At 39.0% G+C, this 20,164-nt stretch overlaps 1 protein-coding gene across 1 annotated transcript in view; it reads left to right on the plus strand.

The window, feature by feature from the left end:
* Positions 1–20,164, plus strand: part of LOC122401305 (cadherin-89D) — a 44,694-nt gene that overhangs the window by 20,332 nt on the left and 4,198 nt on the right. The window contains exons 7-18 of the mRNA XM_043403370.1: positions 3,872–4,835; positions 6,314–6,472; positions 6,822–6,999; positions 9,411–9,672; positions 12,212–12,515; positions 13,084–14,801; positions 16,187–16,399; positions 17,181–17,269; positions 17,472–17,555; positions 17,633–17,701; positions 17,867–18,070; positions 19,807–20,010. Coding sequence (XP_043259305.1) covers positions 3,872–4,835; positions 6,314–6,472; positions 6,822–6,999; positions 9,411–9,672; positions 12,212–12,515; positions 13,084–14,801; positions 16,187–16,399; positions 17,181–17,269; positions 17,472–17,555; positions 17,633–17,701; positions 17,867–18,070; positions 19,807–20,010 — 4,448 coding nt within the window. The remainder of the gene's footprint in view (positions 1–3,871; positions 4,836–6,313; positions 6,473–6,821; positions 7,000–9,410; positions 9,673–12,211; positions 12,516–13,083; positions 14,802–16,186; positions 16,400–17,180; positions 17,270–17,471; positions 17,556–17,632; positions 17,702–17,866; positions 18,071–19,806; positions 20,011–20,164) is intronic.

Consider the following 20,164-nt stretch of genomic DNA (forward strand, 5'->3'; position numbering starts at 1 on the left):
TGATGCTATATTCCCCTGATTTATAAATTAAAGATGTGATTTTATATCTTCATATTAGTGGAAAGTAGACATTGTTGATCAAAGATGAAATCTGTTGATGTACACATCATCCAACGAATTAAAAGATGGAGATCGTGAGTTGTAGATGGAACGATTAGTAACGTATCTTTGTGTCCTTCTATTAGTGTAAGGTGATGATCGTTTATTATAATTATATGTTAAAATCTACGTCTTTAAATAAGATATGGACAGAATCTCCAAGCTAACGGTGCATCAGCTAAAGGTCGTAACTATCGACGTACCTTTATCTTCTTTGATTAATAGAAATCACTCATACCTTTCTACGTCTACGCTTGAGATTGATCGATGTAGTACTACGCCTCTCAATAAATTTAAAATGAAGACTCTCAGCTAACGGTATAAATAATTGATGCAGTTTTATACTTGTTAGTACTATGTGTGTCAATGAATTAAAGTTTGGTAGAAGGTCGAGATCCTTGACTTTGCGCGTCTTCTTATAAGCCGAAGCTTAGATCTGCCCAGCTAGCTCTGCAGATGGAGAATCTAGATATAGATATCTAGATTTTACGTTCTTTCATAAGCTATAAATAGAAATTCTAGATATTATTCTACAAGCATTCACAAAGTTACGATCGAAAGTCACTGTTGTTGAAGTAATTGAAACTGTTTAAAACTTTAAATAGGCTCGCGGATGAACAATTATTTCATCAAAAACCCTATTGATAGAATTGACAGGGGCTAACAACTTGTAAACAAATTTAGAACAACATCCAGGATCTCCACTTTCTCTTTTACACGTATGATGGATGGTGTACAAAATTGTATTTGCAATTTATTTGGCAATATCGAATCCGACATCTAACGACAGCGAAACGCGAGTTTCTTACGAACATAAATAACGCAGTGACTCTGCGAGCAGTACAAAGCGAAACACGTCGCATTAACGAAATAAGCATAACGTTGCATTGTGAAAGAAATCGATTTTCATGTGTAAAAATTGAACACAGTTAAAACAAATTGACGTACACACGATTACGCTTATTTTCCCCCGGTTAACACTGTTCGGACGATGAATCATTGGGCGCAACAGCTTCTAGATAATCAGCCCGATACGGGAAATTGAAAATTCGAGAGGCACTTGAAAAAAATGTGTCAACGTTAATTAGACGTGCGCGGCAGGATAACGCAACAGCGCGCGGCAGCTTGTAATTTCGTACTAGAAAATATTACAGTATAACTGTGCAAAACTAGTTGTAATTAAGCATCGACGGGGATTACTTGATTACGCAATCGCGAAACGACTTTGCCACTTATGTTAGATATATCCGCCGGCAATGACCGCGTCAATGCGCGACGGTGGATGATCGTCGATGGAAGACGCATATTACGGAACAAACGAACTCCAGGGGAACTTTCTACACAGTCATCGAGGCGCATCGCTTCCTCGAGTAGCGACTTTTGCACGACATCGATTCTTTGCTCTTTCTATAGAAACAAAAATCGCTTTATCGTTCCTCGGTTCGTTGCTTATCAATTCTGCAATCCTACGCCTACTCTCGTTAACACTGTATCAGAGAATTGCATTGGTTTCTTGATTTACAATACCTTCCAGGACGATTTTTCAAATCGAATTTGTGGATATTGTAAATTCATTATTTTACATTTGTTTCATTAGTATTGCGATAAACGTGCAAAAGTACGAATTTAGGTATTAGACAATCTCTGTGATTAAAGGGGGAGACTCGTGTAACGTTGTATAACGAGAAGTGATATTTGACAATTTTTATACAGTATAAGGGTTTGATCAAACTTTTCTTTAACACTTCAAGATGCAAATATTTTTTTTTCATTACGTGTTATCGACTTTGGATTAAATAATAAATGTTATTCGATATGTTCTTTGGTTTAGAATAAAAAATCGAACGACATTTTGTTCGTAATAGTATTACGCGTCGTACGAACTAAAATCCTCCTTAAAAAATGCAGAATTGTCAAAAATACATGGCTCTGAACACAAGAAAATGATGCTTGCAATAAATTTCTAATTTAATTATGCAATAAACATAGTTTAAATAATAATTATTATGAAGGATGTTAGTTCATACGACGCGTAGTACTATTACGAACAAAATGTTATTCGATTTTTTATTCTAGACTGCACATAAGGAATAACATTTATTATTTCATCCAAAGTCGATAAAACGTAACAAAAAAAAAATTTGTATCTCAAAATGTTAAAGAATATATGTGGAAAGTCAAACCCTTATACTGTAAAGAAATTGTCAAATATCGCTTCTCGTTTTGTCATTTTACACGAGTCTCGCCCCTCAAGTCTTCGCAATTGTTTCGAAATTATTATCTTCCCGATCATTAGCTATAAAAGCGCGTTGGCGGGAACCCGCAAGTGAGAGCATCGAATCGAATTTCACAGTCAAGTGTTCGGCGAACTTTTAACGTAAATTCCCACGGAAACGAATCCTCGTGCAATAACAATTCATTCGGAAAGTTCCGTACTGTTTTCTGTCCCATTAGCAGCGGTGCTCGTCGCGACGGACGTCGCGTTACACGCGACGCTCGCGATCTAGGCTGTGCCACATCGCATTTACGGAGAATGTCAAAGGTTAATACTTTCTTCCGCGAGAACCTTGAGGTATAAATTTCATTCCAATGGAAAACATGATCGCGCAATTCTGTTCACCGAGATATTTATCGCGGGCCGCACCGCGTTCGACTTTCCAGCCACGCTGAGTCGTTCGAGAAGATTTATTTATCGCGAGTACGTCCGAGGTTGAAGTCGAACGTACCCGCAGACGCACATGGAAAGCGCGTTCTAACGCGACGAATGTTAATTTTACGTCGATTTGTATTGCTTCGAAAATGGTGAATTTATGAAAGAAACTGTTAGACATGGAATTTAAACACAGTATATATTTTATATTAGAGGACTTGGATATTTTGACTCATGTAACAAAGATGAGGCAATTACATTTGAGGCAAACTATACTCTAGATTTATTAGAAATTTATATTTGAATTCATTCTGGCGTTATAAATTTATCTGATTAAAAATGTACATTAAAAGAAGAGACAAACGTCGAGAAATCTGAAGGTCAACCAAGATGAAATTTCGAACGATTCTAATATTTTATAATACAGGAACATTTGTGTCCCAAAGGAAAGGGATTTCTCTTCATTTTCTGAACACATCGATACATCACAACAGATCTTGCGACCTAACTGATTTACTCACACCGGCAACATATCAAGCCACGTTGAGTCGTTTGCGAAGATTTATTTATCGCGACTCCGTTTAAGGTTAGACCCGGCTCCGGTCAGAACGTACCGCCGTTCGCTTGGAAAACGCATTCTGACGCGTCGAACATTAATCTTCTGTCGATTTATATTGCTTCGGCAACTTTGGATTTACGAATGAAACCGCTAAGATAGAAATTTAAACGGGTTTGGAAATTTTTATTCATATTATTGGATTCAGCGGAACATTTCGTGCGGTATAAGAGTAATATCCCGTTATCTATAATCTTTTTGATGGAACGACAGAAATTTTTGAAATGTTTTCCGCAACTTTAATTATTTGAAAATTGATGTAATCCTCCATTAGGTCATTGTTTTTTAAATGCTTTAAGTAAAATAATTCGGTTGTAATTGAGAGTCCACTTAAGGATTAAAGAGATTCAAAGTTATCAAACTCAGGTTAAAATTTGTTTATATTCCCACTGCTCTCTACGTTGTCGAAGACCTCCTTTATCAATTAACCCGCGTAAATTCCCAAAGAAACACCTTCTCCAGTCTAAAAATTCACCACTAATCGATTCAACGCTCGTGTTTTACAGGAGTACCCGATCTTCATGCAGATAAACTTTAGCACTCCGATCCAGGCGACCGATTGCGACCGAGACATCAACGTGCCAGTCCGCTACGACATAATATCTGGCAATGAGCGAGGCTTCTTCCAGTTGGACCCAAAGAACGGCAGCCTGTTCCTGAAGCGTGCAATAGACCTGGACGCAGAGAAGAACCTACCCTCGAACACCTTCACGTTGCAAATCCACGCGTCACAGGTGGACAACCCCCTGAAGACGGCGGTCGCCAGAGTTGAGGTCGAAGTGTTGGACCTGAACGACAATCTGCCCGAATTCGAGGTGGATCTCTACAACATCAGCATCGTGGAGAATCTGCCAAACGGTTTCAGCGTGTTGCAGGTGGTTGGACGCGATAGGGATCAAGATGAGAACGGTCAGTTCGATTACGAGCTTCGTGACCCATCGGGAGCTTTTTCTGTAGACCCCAAGTCAGGATGGCTGACCGTGAAGGACCAGTCTGTCCTGGACCGCGAGAAACGGGACCATTTACGAATGAAGGTCCTCGCTATAGAGAGGAAGGCTAGCGTGGTTCGACGAGACGACTCGAGAACAGTAGACGGGTCGTCCGTGGATGTTGCAGTGACTCTGCTCGACGCCAACGACAACAATCCCATCTTTGTGCCAGGAAATCTTTACGAGCTGGTCGCCAGAAGCGACTACAAGGTGGGCGCTGTGCTTGGACAGGTGCACGCGGTCGATGACGATCTGGGTCCCAACGGTATGGTCAAGTACAGGCTGCAGAAGCCGGGGAACTCGACTGCTCGCACGCCACCCTTTCACGTGGACGAGATCACCGGTATGATCACCGTCGCTGAGAGTCCGATTCTCGAGGGACGACACGCCATCTTCGTGGAGGCCGCTGATCAACCGGCCAATCCCAGCGAGAGGAGATTCTCCCTAGCTGTTGTCACTGTTGATGTCTTTAGATCTAATGGTGAGCTTCTTTTAAGAATATTTGACTCGACTAATGGAGAGTATATTGTGAATTTTAAAGCTAAGACTGTTTAAACGATAATAAGTTACGTTTCTGACTATTATACCCTTTCATTAAAGGGGAGACTCGAGTAACGGATCAAAAGAATCGATTTTTTTTTTTGCATGAAACAAGGTTTTTACATCTCGAGAATGTTGTGTAAAAATTTCAAAGTGAAATTGTTAGTCGTTCTTGAAAAAAATCAAGCAGGAGCTAGTCGGTGGTGAGAGTGGCGTGTTGTTGAGGCTGTAGAAAATGGAAAAATATATCGACACCCTCTTCCTTTCTATCCAAAGGTACATTAACATTTATTGCCTATTTGTAGAGATTTATACAGAAGAGATCTGCTGGAAAGATGTTTAGGTGGTCACAAGCAAAACACAAACGAAAGTTTTATAATCGAACAAATAACATTTATTATTTCATCCAAAATCGATGAAACGTAACGAAAAAAAATATTTGCATCTTGAAATGTTAAAGAATATGTGAAGAAACTGGCGAAAAGTTTTATCAAGATCTTCTGTTATAAAAAAATTGCCAAAAATCAATTTTCGTTTTACCATTTTACATGAGTCTCCCCCCTCAACTAAAAGTAAATACCACTGATATGGTTCTATGTTCTTTTATTATTAATATGGTTTTACTCATTTCTGTAAACTAGATTTGATATATGTTGATATGGTACTAGGTTTATTGATAAATCCAAGATTGTTGAAGCTACAGGTGAACGTAAATTAATGTAGCCTAGCTTATTAATATGTAGTAGAAAATGAAGATACAGTTTTTTAAAAAATTAATTTACTACTTATCTGAATTAATAATATAACAAATAATAAGTAAAACATTAAAGACGAAGCTAATTTAATTCGTATACCTTTAAATAGTGTTTGCAACGCTTCTTCTTGTAAATACACAACAATAGCATAGATTTTTAGAATTTAAAATCTGAAGTGCAACTTCTCGAATGGCCACATACAAATATTTCATTCGATACCTTACGAAGTGAAAATTTACAATTAAATCGTTTTATCGAATTGCCCTAGAATATGGTTGTCCTTAAAAAAAATTGATTCGCGACTGACACATTTTGCTATCATGCATGTGCACCTTTTTCAATAATTCGGGTGAAGGGTACGAAGAAACGCGTCTTCTCGTCTGTAGAAATCTATACGTCGTATCTCCAAGTTATTCGTTGCATGTAGCACAGATACTTTCCATACTTGGGCTGAAATTTTATCGCGCCACCTGCTAGACAGAGAATCCTAAAATATTTTTCGCGCGTACTATTCACGCGACGTTCCCGAAGCGGAAGGAATTTTTATTCTAATCGAAACGATTGTCGGCAATTTTATTTATAAGCGTGCTTGTGAATAGACCCATTCATCCATCGACATCGTCAAACGCGGATAAAAGAGGAGAACAAATTTTCTATTTTTAAGGACCAGAGTCGTTGGAACCGGACTTTGTGGGAGCACCTTACGAGTTTTGGGTCGGTGCCAATGTGCCAGTCGGCACTAGCGTCGGTCAAATACGCTTAAACGACGCTGTAAAGACGAGCGATTTGATCTACGATCTTCTACACGGCTACGAGGAAGGGGGTAGGTATTCGATGAAAGTTAAATAATTAATGTGTGCCCGTGACGTTCTTATAGATTAGCTAAAGTTACTATTTCATTTTCTTGAGTGCATTTTCAGTATTTATTTAACGTTACAATTACTAGAAGAATTCCCATTATTATCTGCTCTGCACCATTCTCAAGGGACACAAAATCAATTCAGAATCGATAGATAATTTCTGTCGGTTAAATCTAGCCTTATCGAACTTTAACGATCCCACGAGCAATCTGTACGCCTAACAGGCAACCCTAATTCCCGCGCATCAGTCGCGAGAATATTCTACCGCTTATGGTAATGCGTAACACATGCTGCATACATATGGAATTTCAGTTCCTTTCGCCGTGGAGGAGCGTTCGGGAACGATTACGGTCGTCGACGAGATCGAGAGGTTCGACCGGTCGACGTTCGACTTCGAGGCGGTCGTTACCGACGACAGGGAGTTGATGTTGATCACCAACGTCTCGATCCACGTGGTCGACCCTAACGACGAGAGGGGCATTTTCACAAAGTGAGTGACACTACAGTTTATTCACCGGGCGACGCGTGCTTTATTTTAACGAGCGCCAAGTGAAACGCGGGTCAAGATTGCTTTTGTTTCTCCTCGTAATTAGAGGTTCGAGATCGACGATTCAGATAACGGACCTCCTCGTTGGGTTTAATTTCTGCCAAGACCTTTATTTATCGGTTACATTTTATTTCTGAGTTCATTTACAGCTTGTTTTTCGGCTTTTAGGAGACTTGCCATTTATTTTTTTTACGATGTATATTTTTACCTTATAACGTACAGGGTGTTTCTCCTGATTTACTCCCTTCCGGTGTGGAATAAAATGTCGATGGACCATATTATTTGTTTGGAAGGTGGAAAATAATTTTTTAAAATTTTTCTATCGCTATAAGTAGGCAATTTATTCAGGCGACCATTATTATGCCCTAGTAATCACGATTAATCGAAAAAAGGTGATTCGATACAATACAATCTATTTATGTAATGCACCGTTTTAAGGGGAGGGACTTATGTAAAATGGTAAAACCGGAAGTGATAATTGACAATTTTTTCACAGCATAAGGGTTTGATGAAACTTTTCGCTACTTTCCACATATATTGTTTAACATTTTACGATACAAATATTTTTTTTTCGTGACGTTTTATTGACTTTGGGTGAAATAATAAATGTTATTTCATATGTCGATGGCGTTGATCGGCGTGCAGTCTAGCATTTTTTTCCTTTGATCTAGAATAACAAATCGAAAGACATTTTGTTTATAATAGTACTACGTGTCGTATGAACTACCATCCTTCATGATAATGATTATTTAAACTATGTTTATTGCATAATTAAATTAGAAATTTATTGCAAGAATCATTTTTTTGTGTTTAGATCCGTGTATCTTCGACAATTTTGTATTTTTTAAGGATTTTAGTTTATACGACGCGTAGTATTATAATGAATAAAATGTCGTTCGATTTTTTATTTTAGATCAAAGGAAAAAATACTAGGTTCCACGCTGATCAACGCCGTCGACGAAGAAAAATTACATTATTGTAAATAAATCACAAATTTAAACTTATTCGGCGATACATAACACTAGGGCCTCGCATTTGGACTAAACAAATGAATGTAAACATTACGAATACTTTATTAATAGCATAACATTTATTCAACTGCAGAGCTTAACACACAAAATAAAAGAAAAGTTTATACAAAATCAAACTGAAAACATGCATGTTAAAAAGGTGTATGTAATTAGTAGTTAAATTAAATGTTCGAACTGCATTCCACCTTCTGCAATACAAAGTTCTATTCTTTGTAATGAAGTCGTATGTGTAGCTTCAGTTAGAGAATCTCTTTATACATTTCTACACATTTTGTAGAAATTTTCCTTTTATTTTGTGTGACAATTCTGAAATTGAATAAATAAGCATTTGTAATGTTTACGTTCATTTGTTTATTCCAAATGCGGGGCCCTAATGTTATGTATCGCCGAATAATTTCAAATATTGTGGCAATCGATTCAATTGCAATGATAGAATTTTTCTTTCGATGCTATCTAAAGGTCATGGTGTATCAGGTCATTAAATTCGTCTCGACGTCCCCTACAATACTATGAAGTTAAAAATACCTAGTTCCATTTAAAAATATAACAGTGACCTTACTTTTTTATTGAAAATCAATTTGTTTTTGAATTTAAGTAACAGCAATCTCTTGTCGGTTAAATACTGATTAATGTTCGATAGGAAACATTTTTTTGTCAGACCATCGAAAGGGGCTGAAAAATCGTGGAGACTAGTTCGTGTCTCACCCTGCATAACCTAACCTTAACAAAACGAGTTAAAATTACATATAAACATAGACAATATATCGATGAGTTTTGTCGCGATTTTGAACAAAGACTCGTCTGCCGAAAGCCTGTAGATCTTGATGTTTGGCATGTCAAGTGTAGAATTATCCCTCCCTTCCGATAATGGGCAGAGAGTGTCGATTTCGTTTTACGAGAATGGCGGTTGTAAAGCCAATACCCGACGGAATTCAAGTTCGGCCAAGAGACACGCGATTATTATACATATAACCATAGACAACGTATCGATGAGTTTTGTCGCGATTTTGAACAAAAACATCGCTTCGTCTGCCGACAGCCTGTAAATCGTGATGTTTGTAATGTCAAGTGTAGAATTATAAGACACTCCCTTCCGATGATGGGCAGAGAGTGTCGATTTCGTTTTACGAGAATGGCGGTTGTAAAACTAATACCCGACGGAATTCAAGTTCGGCCAAGAGACGCGCGATTATTGCAGGGTAATTGATAGGTTGATTTCGCCTCGCGAGCTCGAGAGCAAACGCGTCGAAAGGTCAGGAGTCAACGGCTCCCGGGTCGGAGTTCTGTTTGCTTACCCGGAAACTCGATGGCCGTTGATTGCAGGGGAACGACCACCGCTCCTCTGGTCTTCCACGCCAAGGAAAACGTTCCTGGCACGTACATCGGGCAAGTGCTACCGCAGAATAGCACCGGCACCACATCCACCGGCACCAGGTTTTTTATCGTCAATCAACAAGACGTTCCCGACATCTCCATCAGCGAGGACGGCGCCCTGTACGCGCCGGAAGGTCTCGACCGCGAGACCAGGCAGAATTATAGCATCACCGTAATTGCTGAGAGTCCCCGCGGGGTCGGAGTTTTCCAAGTAAGTTTTCCCTCGATAATTAACTCGCCTCGAACCGACTGTCGGCGAACCGTCCCACGAAAGGGGCGTCGCCGGGAGGCGATCGAGTACGTCGAACTCGTTAAAGGGCACTCGGGGGAATTTCTTTTCCGGGTTCAAAGGGGCGGGGAATTGATTCCGTTTGAGTCTGAGAATGGGACACGAGAGAGACGCGGATGCACTTTAGCTACCCTCGTACCGAACACTCGGGGTATGGGGGAACTTTCTACGCTGGCGGAAAAAATTATGACGCTTTCATTTTATTTATGTCATTGGTATTTAGGTAAAGGTGAAGGGAAATAAATATAAATTAAATTTAACCAAAATAGTATAATTAATATGTATTTAAATTTTATATATTATATACCTTCATGGTACATAGATTATTTAATATACAGGGTGTCTCACCCGATTTTGACATCTTGATTTTCTCAGTATTATTACTCGTAACAAAAAATGTTTCAGCGGAGGCTTGAATGGCATCGAGTGGAGCATATTCTGATGTTATTAGTGTTTTCGTGAGTGGACGCGTAAAGGTCATATAAAGGTCAACTTTGTTTTTTTAAATGGAATGAGGTATTTTTTAATACATCAATCGATTCAGCTGGGCAATCGTTATAAAAAAGTACTAACTATGTAACGTCGAAAAATTAGTAGTTCAGGAGATATTTCAATTTAAATTATTTAAATTCTTAAGGCATCATTACTACCTCACTAAGACGTTAGCTCTGTTTACCAACGTTAGACTAGTACAACAGTAATGGTGTTTTAGAATTATTTAAATTGAAATATCTCCTGAACTACTAATTTTTCGACGTTACATAGTTAGTACTTTTTTATAACGATTGTCCAGCTGAATCGATTGATGTATTAAAAAATACCTCATTCCATTTAAAAAAACAAAGTTGACCTTTATATGACTTTTACGCGTCCACTCACGAAAAAACTAATAACATCAGAATATGCTCCACTCGATGCCATTCAAGCCTTCGCTGAAACATTTTTTGTTACGAGTAATAATACCGAGAAAATCAAGATGTCAAAATCGGGTGAGACACCCTGTATAATTGAAATTAATATTTACATTTGTGTAAATAAGGTAAATTTAACGAAAATGTTGATTAATTGCCGTAGGACAAAAATAAGAGGACAGGTAATAAAATATAGAAAAATGTAAAATCAATATTTAGTATGACCACTCTATGCTGCAATAATTGCTTCTAAACACCGTGGAATGCTATTTATCAAATTTTCAATGCAATTTTTATCAATATTTTCAAACCCCGATCGTAATTATTTAAAGCAATTGTTCTTGTTCTGCCGTTTTTCTAATCACACGTTTGAATTCAATGTTTTCGTTAAGTATACTTTATTTCAACACAAATGTAAACATTAATTTCAATTATTTTCTGTTACATGCAAGGCAAAAGTATTTATTTCTAAGTAATATTATTGTAAACTAATACTTGGATGAAATTTTATAATATTTTGAAACATCTAATAATGGGTAGACTCGTCTTTAGTTTGTACCACCACGATCATTCGACCGAGTTAACTTTTCTTTTTTTTTAATTTCTGTCTTTAGACATTTTGCGAGGCTTCGCGATATTATAATACTATGATTCGAAGAAAACAAAGTAGTTTCTTTCTTCTATTCCTGTATTTCAACAAAAGTGCGGGTGGTATCCATTTAGATATTAAACTGGGGGAGAAAGAATCTGTTGACAGGCCGGATAGGTAACGCGGCTTGGATTCATATCTCAATTCAGGAAACTGCGTGAGTTTCTTCTTAGAAATGTTGGCAGATATGTGGAGCAGTCGACAATAAGAGACATAAATTCTTTTTATACGAATGTCTACCATTTCTTATGCACGAAAATACGGGTATTGGACCACGATTCTATCTCCGGCAGTTCTTTTCCTGATCTCGTTGTAAGTTGGTTCATCCATCATGTTCGAGCCACAAGTGTGTATCTCGAATCTTACAATACATAAGAATTTGATATACGTATATTCTTCGATCCACATAACTGAATTGTGAGTTAATATCGCGTTACTTTCTTGTACGATGATTTAAGGGATAAGTTTCAATATAAGGGAAGCTATTTCAAAATCTCTGCGACAGTATTAATACTCTTAAGAGTTCATATATTTCTTTTCTTATTTATGACATATATATCCTGTAATACGTACGACACTGTGTATTATTTACGGTTTGCACACTGTTCGAACTTACTTTCAATTAAATTTCAATATTTAATAATCTCTTTTCAAGGAGCCAATACAAATATACATCTTTACCTTTCTGTCAATTTAAAAAATTCAAAGCAGAGTATAAGTTTAATGTCACTTTCATAAATAGACTGAAATAATTCTAGCGTTTCTTACAAAAATAAAAGCTCCATACTATCTCTAGTATTTTATACATAAATAAATGAACTAATTTTGCGCCATTGTGGAAGAGTTAGTTTTTTAAAAGTTCGATGAAACGCCTGTCTTTTAATTTTACTCATCGTTTTAGGTGACCGTCATTGTAATCGATGAAAACGATCATCCACCGATGTTCTCGTTGCCCTTGTACGAGGGTCGAATACTCGAGAACAGCCCTCCAGGCACGAAAGTGAATTTGTCCAACCCTATCGCGGCCACAGACAAAGACGAAGGAGTCAATCAGATATTCGTGTTCAGTTTGTACGGAGCGGGCAGCGAGCTATTCAGAATCCATCCAACGACGGGTTTAGTGTATTTCGAGGGAATCGATGATCGCACCCTGGATAGGGAAGCGAAAGCAAACTATAGCTTCAAACTTGTTGCTAAAGACAGTGGTGAGTTCTTCCTTTCCTGCTGACATTCACGACGAAACTTTCGAGTCAAGTTCTCGTAAGAGTAGGTGAAACTTTTGTACCCTCAAATGTATCTAGCGCCATATTGTTGTACGGTGGAACACAGTTGCGAAGTTTTACGTGGCTGAAACGGCGAAACAGTGTTCGGCGGTTAAACATGATCGCGTATTCTAGACTTCGATTCGCAATAATGGTAAAAAATAATTGCAAATATAATATGTATTCTCGGCGAAAAAATTGATCTGAAAATTATATCCTGTGATAAAATATTCAATTATTTCTAACATAGGTGGTCGAATACAATGTAATGATACCGAAAGTTTTTTACAAATATTTTGAAAATTAAAGCCGATCATTTATTATTTGTATAAGAGAACCACTATCGCTTGCACACAGTTGTTCGCAGATTGCCGTTCTACGCGTGGAACTTTAAACGTAAATCTTATTTTGGCCTCTAGAATCTCCCATTACAATTTTTTTAACGGGGGATCCCAATAATTCACCTAAGGATTAAAATTGATTATTTACTTGAGTCGAAAAAACTTTGCAGGTGGTTTGACGTCGGAGTCGGAGCTGTGGATAGCAGTGACGGACGCGAACGATAACCCGCCCGCCTTTATCAGAATGATCGTCCTGCCGGATCAGGGGGTTCGTGTATCGAACGAGCCAGATATGGAGGCGGTGTTGGAAGGGAACGATGCCCTCGAAATGGGAGATTCCTTCGCCGGAAGTCAGCGTCCCAGTAGCCGTCGTTCGCCTCTTCTTCTCGTTCCAGAGAACGCGACGATCGGCGCGCCGATAATACGGTTGCTCGCGGAGGACAAGGACGAGGGTGCGAACGCCGCGATAACGTACAGCCTGGGGAACGAGACGACATCCGGCGACGATATCGGTTCGCGACGATTCGACACCACCAACCGTAGATATTTCCATCTCGATCCAAGGTCAGCGGAGATATCGGTGGCCAGAGGGCTGCTGGCGGAAAGAAATATTCGTTTGTTCGTGGTGGCCAGGGATTCGGGCGGCTTGGCCGACAACATCACCATCAGAATCCACGTGGTGGACGTGAACGACCATCCACCGATCTTCGACAAGTCTTGGTACACCTTCGATGTCCCCGAAGGCACCTACGCTGGCTACGCCGTTGGTACCGTTAGGGCTTTTGACTCCGACTTCGGCTCGAACGCGAACGTCAGCTACGAGCTGACGTCTGGCAACGAGAACTTGGAGAATCCCGAGAACGTTACGAGGACGTTCGACGTGGCCCCTTACGAGGGTATAATCAGAGTCAGTGGGATCCTCGACAGGGAGACAGTGAGCGCCCATCGCCTCTTCGTGACGGCTCGCGACAACGGTTCGCCGCGACTCAGCTCCACCGTGGAGATCGAGGTGAACGTGTTGGACGTCAACGACAATCCGCCCACGTTCTACGGCTACGACGAGACCGAGACGAACGACCACGGAGACGTTCTGCCCGTGTACCTCGCGTCGGTCTTCGAGAACAGCTCGATGGGCAGCCACGTGATTAAAGTGTACGCCAACGACACGGACTTCACCGGGAATGGGAACGGTTTGATCCTCTTCGACCTGATCCACCAGGAAGATCCCGACAAGCAGTATTTCGCCATAGACAGCAAGGAGGGTCTCGTCACGACGATCGGTATTCTGAACTACGAGACCCGGAAGAGTCATCGTCTGCTGGTCACCGCCAGCGATCTAGGGTCACCGGTAAGTCTGACATCCACCGCTGTCGTCGTGGTCTCGGTGTTAAACGTGGACGAGGATCGAGATGAGGCCGAGAACGAGGTGCACAGGACACCGTCGTTTCGACACCGATACTACGAGCTGGAAGTCGAGGAGAACGTCCCCGTGCCCATGGAGATCGCTCAGTTGGACCTGGTGGACGGTCATCGGAGCGAGTACATCAGGTACAGCGTGGTGGCTGATGACACCGACGCCAGGGAACGGTTCTCGATCGACCCGAGGAACGGTTCGCTGTATCTGATGATGGACGTGGACAGAGAGGTAAACGATCGATACGAGGCCAAGGTCAGAGTCGACAGGGTGAAGATTGGTCGCGGGATGCCCGTGATGATTTACCCGGTTGTCGGTGAAAGGCTGAATGGTCTAGCCCCCAACGAGGCCAGGGTCGTCGTCAGGGTGAAGGATGTTAACGACAATGCGCCCAGATTCAAGTCAAAGGGCCGACCCATCCTCGCCGCTGTACCCACCACTGCCCATTATGGGTATGAGGTCGTTAAAGTGGAGGTACGTATGCACGCGTCTATATTCGGTGTATCGTTGGTACTGTGTGCGCGAGACGGCTCAGAGTGACCCAGGTTTTAATTCATTTCGGTTCTCGTGTCGCCTCTTATATTTTTTTTTCCACCCCTTTCATCGTTACATCAGAAGCCGCGGCTTCCTTACTCTTTTTCTTTTCCCTCGTTTTATTCCTTTGTACCCTTTCTCGTCCTTCTGCATGTGTACTACGAGGCTAGGCGACCGGGTTCTCTCGCCTTTTATCGCGAATGATTCTCATACGATGGATTTTCTAATGGAAGTTTTAGAAGGAGAAATTATAAAAAGACTTTCGCGTGAATTAACATCGCACGGGCCGTTTCCTTTAAGGGGACCAAGCAGTCAGATCGAGCGTTTTTGCAAGGGCTTATTAAAAAAGACGTTTAGGTATAAATAATTTTCATTTTACAGGATGCTTTGGTACCTTAGAACGTATACGAACGCAATATTTTTATTGTAAAATCTTGTTAAACAACCATGTAGCGAGACAAATGCAAATTATCTTAATTTTACAGTGTAATGCAGTGTGAACGTACCGAACGGCAAAATCCCTGCTTTGCACTGAACCTATTTAAACATTTAAAAAAATGGAAATCATGAAAATAGCGCATTAAATACAGAAAATGTTGATTTTAAAATAAAAAACCTGTCTTGCAAATTATTTCCCCGGAAATTAGAAGTTTTTACAAGTTCATGCTGAGGTTCAGTGTATAAAGGAACATTTTTTACGTATACAAAAAAAATTCATATCAATCTGAACTTATTTTTTTTTTAAACAAGTTTTCGAGAATATCGCGTTTAAAGTTTGGAGAAAGTTTTGATTTCTGTAACTATTACATATCTCTTTTAAAATCTTCTGAAACCGTCTGGTCCCCTTAACAAGAACAGGATGTCTTGTATTTTATTTGTTTTTTATAATAACTTAAAAAATTGTATAATAGAAAATATTTATTTGGGCTTTTAGAGCAATACGTATGTATTAGGGATGGTTGAAAGTGACGATTTTTACTTTTGTAAAATATCTTAAATGAAACTTGAACTATTGTCTCGGATTTTCTCGATGGCGACCGGTTGTCGCTTTGAAGGACTAGGCGTCTGGCCACGGACTGCTAGGACACATTTGCCAGAGCCCCTACAAACAGCATAGCGTGTCGAATTACGCTACGATAGGATTTACGTCGACGATATTTAATTACCTAAATAAAATTGGAAATATCCCTTTGACCAAAATTAGCATTCCTAATTATATTAGTTTTATCAAGACTTGGAGCATCTTTCAAACTTTTTTGATTGTAAATTCTGCCCTCGTTGTCGGATTAAAAAGTGAACAATCGATGCAATTGATCACCCCACAGGCGGAAGATCCAGACGAGGGTGCAAACGCCGAGATCCGGTACCAAATTCTTGGCCGGGAGGACGCTCCACGATTCGCCATTGACCCACTGAGCGGTCAAGTACGATCCGTGGCGAGTTTTGGCCGTGACGCTGGACGCGTTTTCGGCTTCGACGTCAAGGCCACCGACAGACGGGGCGCCGAAAATGGACGTAGCAGCATCGCCAATGTCTTCGTAAGTTCCTCGTCGCACCGCGTCCCTTTTCATTCGACAATCTCAACGCATTAACCGTCCATTGATCCGCTTCACGATTTCGATTCCGGAAATCTACCGAACGCGGACCGATTCTTCGACGTTCGGTAACAAAGATTTAACCTTGTCGTTGTTGAGTTTATCAAAAATATGACAAATTTCTGTGCACACTCATTTTCACAATTTATTTTTTAGTAAACATACGAATAAACGTGAAAATTAAATAAAATATAAAGTATCTTACGTTTTCTATAACTTTTGTAATACTTTTAAAGCCATTCTTGATTAAATAGATATATATTTCAAATTTCTAAAAATTACAGTGTCGTTTTCATAGAACATTTATTACAAATGTTTTTGAATATCTGTTCCGAGAGAACAGTTTTTAAAAATGTCTGAAAATCCTTGGGAGGACGAAGTAATTACAAAAGTCTGTGTTTTTTTACGAATGTATTTAAAATCTATTACATGGAATGGAAGTTACGAACCAGCACGTGAACTTCGATTGAAAAAGTTTATGTACGTTAAGAGGTTGACCGACAGATTAAAAATTAATAAAAGAAAAATCGAATGAAAAGTATTGAGTAATAACATTGTTAATAAAAATAATAGTAATACCTGGGTGTTCAAATACATTATAAATAACTTTGCCAGAATGAAGGGTTCTTCGATAATATAATAATTATGAATTCATAAATAAGAATAAGGGGAATATTGTTGCTTATTGTAATCTAATTTATTATTTGCTGTCGTTTGTCCAAAGGTGTACGTACTGGATGATCAAAAACAGGTTGTGATGGTCGTAGGCCGAAGACCTATGGACATAGAGCCTCAACTCGAGAACATCACTGCGTAAGTATAATGAATTTCGAGTTTATACTTGTGACGCGATTGTTTCTAGTAGTTTAACTTAAATTCGACGGAAGATTAGTGGTACGCCACATAAAAATGTTTCACAGAAATAAATTTATAATCTTTATAATGGTAGAAAATTTAAATATTACTCGAAGAATCGATACAGTGGAAAACCAAAATTATTGCTAATTTAATTCAGAGTACTGCACAATGTAACTGGGCTGGACGTTCGAGTGAGAAAGTTGGAGCCACATATCGAAAAGAACTTGATCGATACCATGTCGTAAGTGATTCAAACTAACAATTTTATAAATAAACAAGAGAATTGAATATCATATAATAAAGATTCTTCGTATTTAGTACCGACGTTTATCTTTACGCCATCGATCCCCATTTAAATGTCATGATAGACATGGACACCTTACACAAGTAAGTAATCGAACTTTCTTACCAATTCTAATTAAACAAATATTACTTGACCGAATTAGGACTTAATAGTAATTAAAAACATAGTGGTCGTAAGTCTCAATTTTTAGTATGTTATATTTTATTCTACTTAATTTTTAATTCCAATTAATTTCTTTGTTTCGTCAGCGTGTTTCACACAAAAAAGATGGAGATAAAGCGCGAATTGGACGAGTACGATGTCCTAGACATCGCCGGAAGCGCTCCGCGTCGAGGTAATCAACGTTACCTGTTATCCACCCTCGAAGTGGGTGTTGTGGTTCTCGGATGTGTCGTCTTTGTGGGCGCCTTCGTCACAGCCCTCTGCGTCACTTGTGTTCGCCGGAATAAACGGTACGAGATACATGATTTTGCATGATCCGCATTACGTCTGATTTATCCTTAACTACTTAGCTTGGCTGACTAATTTCTGGGGTTTTGACGGAAGAAGTAACTATAAGCGAAGTGTAATCCTTTGATTCGAAGCCTTTAAACACAGTAAATTTTGTAGTCACTATAATAGACCGCGAGTAATATAATAATATTTAATAAATAATCAACATTGTTTGGGAGAAAAATATCATAGTAAATTAGAGGAGTAAATATTAATTGATAAGTAAAAATCTACTCTGAAGGACTGCAACACTTAATACCTTACTAGAGACTAGTTTCTTGTTAAAAGTTTCCTGCTTGTTGTTAATATCCCGCTGTCGTATAATTTTTAATAAAACGCTGTTGATCATCTTGTACATAGCAATTTCTTTTCTCGCATTAACCCGAACAATACGTTCTCAAAGTTTTGCTCATTAAAGTTCAGATGCTCTTCAACGCTTTTCTTCATGAATTTAATCCTCAATTGATTAGAGTTAGTTACAAGTGATCTACGCAATTTCCTTTTTTTTCTGAATACATGTTCAGCGTGCTATGAAACTTCGAAATAGTGGATGGAATTTTATAATTTTTTACAATTTCTGTAATACAATATCTTTTGTTATTACTGACGATTGAGAAAAGTTTTACTTTATTTGAACTAATACAACTAGTTCTAGTGTTACAGAAAGAAACATAATAGTAGCAATAATATTGAAAATTAAAAGTTTCACAACTCAATATTAAAATATTTCCTTGTACCATTTTTGTTTGTGCTACCACTAATCCTTTGTGCTTGTAAATCAATTTTATTAAATTATGAGCTTTGAATCAGAAAATTTTGTGACGAACACTGTATAAAAGCTGTTGGATCGAACCCAATGGCCAATTCGTGAAAAACTTAAACAAAGAGTGGCCGCAAAAATCACCGGCTTTTAGTCCCGCGATTTTAGAACTGAATTGTGTGCCAAATATTTTAGTATGGAACAACGATTACAAAAAATTGATAAATCGAACCTACTTATACAATATTGTTTATTACATGGTGTGTCGGATATTACGGTAAAATCAAGTGTAAAAATGTAAAAATAAATGTTTTCCTATGAGACACAGCTTCCGAGATAATCGATTCTCAAAATTCGTAGAGCACGCGTCCGACGATACTAGTTGGCTAACGTGTCTGCCCATTAGAGGCAAGTTCCACTTTGTTTCCAAACTGGCTGCGTTATAGTATTATCTGTTTCAACTAGTATGATCTAGTTAGAAGATAATAAGATGGACGGAAAACAGAGAATACTGCATTACTATCAATGTTCACGAACACCAATGCAAGTGAATATAACGCGTTATGGTCGGACGCGTATTTAAGAAACTTTCTTTATTTTCTCGGAAACGAAGCAACATATCAAAAAATTTCATTACACATTTTTTACTTATTTTTTCATGAAGAATCATCTTTTTAAATTATTTTAAAACAGATTTTTTTTAACAGCCAATTGTACAGAAGGTTAACTATTCCTTTCTTTTTGAATAGTTTTTTCTTAAAAAATAAAAATCCTATTTTAATGACACCGTAGAGAGTTGCACTAGAACCAGCTTCATTTGCACGCAAAAATAGTATGAAAATCAACTAGCACGTATATCCGAGACTTCCATTAATTCTTGACGAACGCGCCACGAGACGTCCGCTCTAAACGGAGTTCCTGAATTTCACCCGTTAGTCGCAAACGTCGGCAGAAAGCAATGTTCTCGACGACCAGCCCGATTGGATTCGCATTGGCAGATCCAGCCGCGACGCTGCAGAAGCCGTCGCTTTTCCCGACCTTCGTCGACGGCCTTCACTACGACCCTGAGCCATTCTGCACCGACATGACGAGGCGACAGAGTATCTGCGAACACGGAGCCAACTGTGGTCGCTTTCACGCGTAAGTCCATCAATTGACATTTACAATTTTGTTAGGCATTCCCCGAAGCCTCATTCACAAACGTATTAACCGTTTGAGTACGCAGAATCGCGTTCTGTCGATGATCCATCAAGACCTTGTTAGTCTTGCAATACTGGCGCGACATTGTATTATT

The sequence above is a fragment of the Colletes gigas genome, unplaced genomic scaffold (assembly GCF_013123115.1).
Source record: "Colletes gigas isolate AHSC1104 unplaced genomic scaffold, ASM1312311v1 Colletes_gigas_Sc00023, whole genome shotgun sequence".
In the NCBI taxonomy this organism is placed as follows: Eukaryota; Metazoa; Arthropoda; class Insecta; order Hymenoptera; family Colletidae; genus Colletes; species Colletes gigas.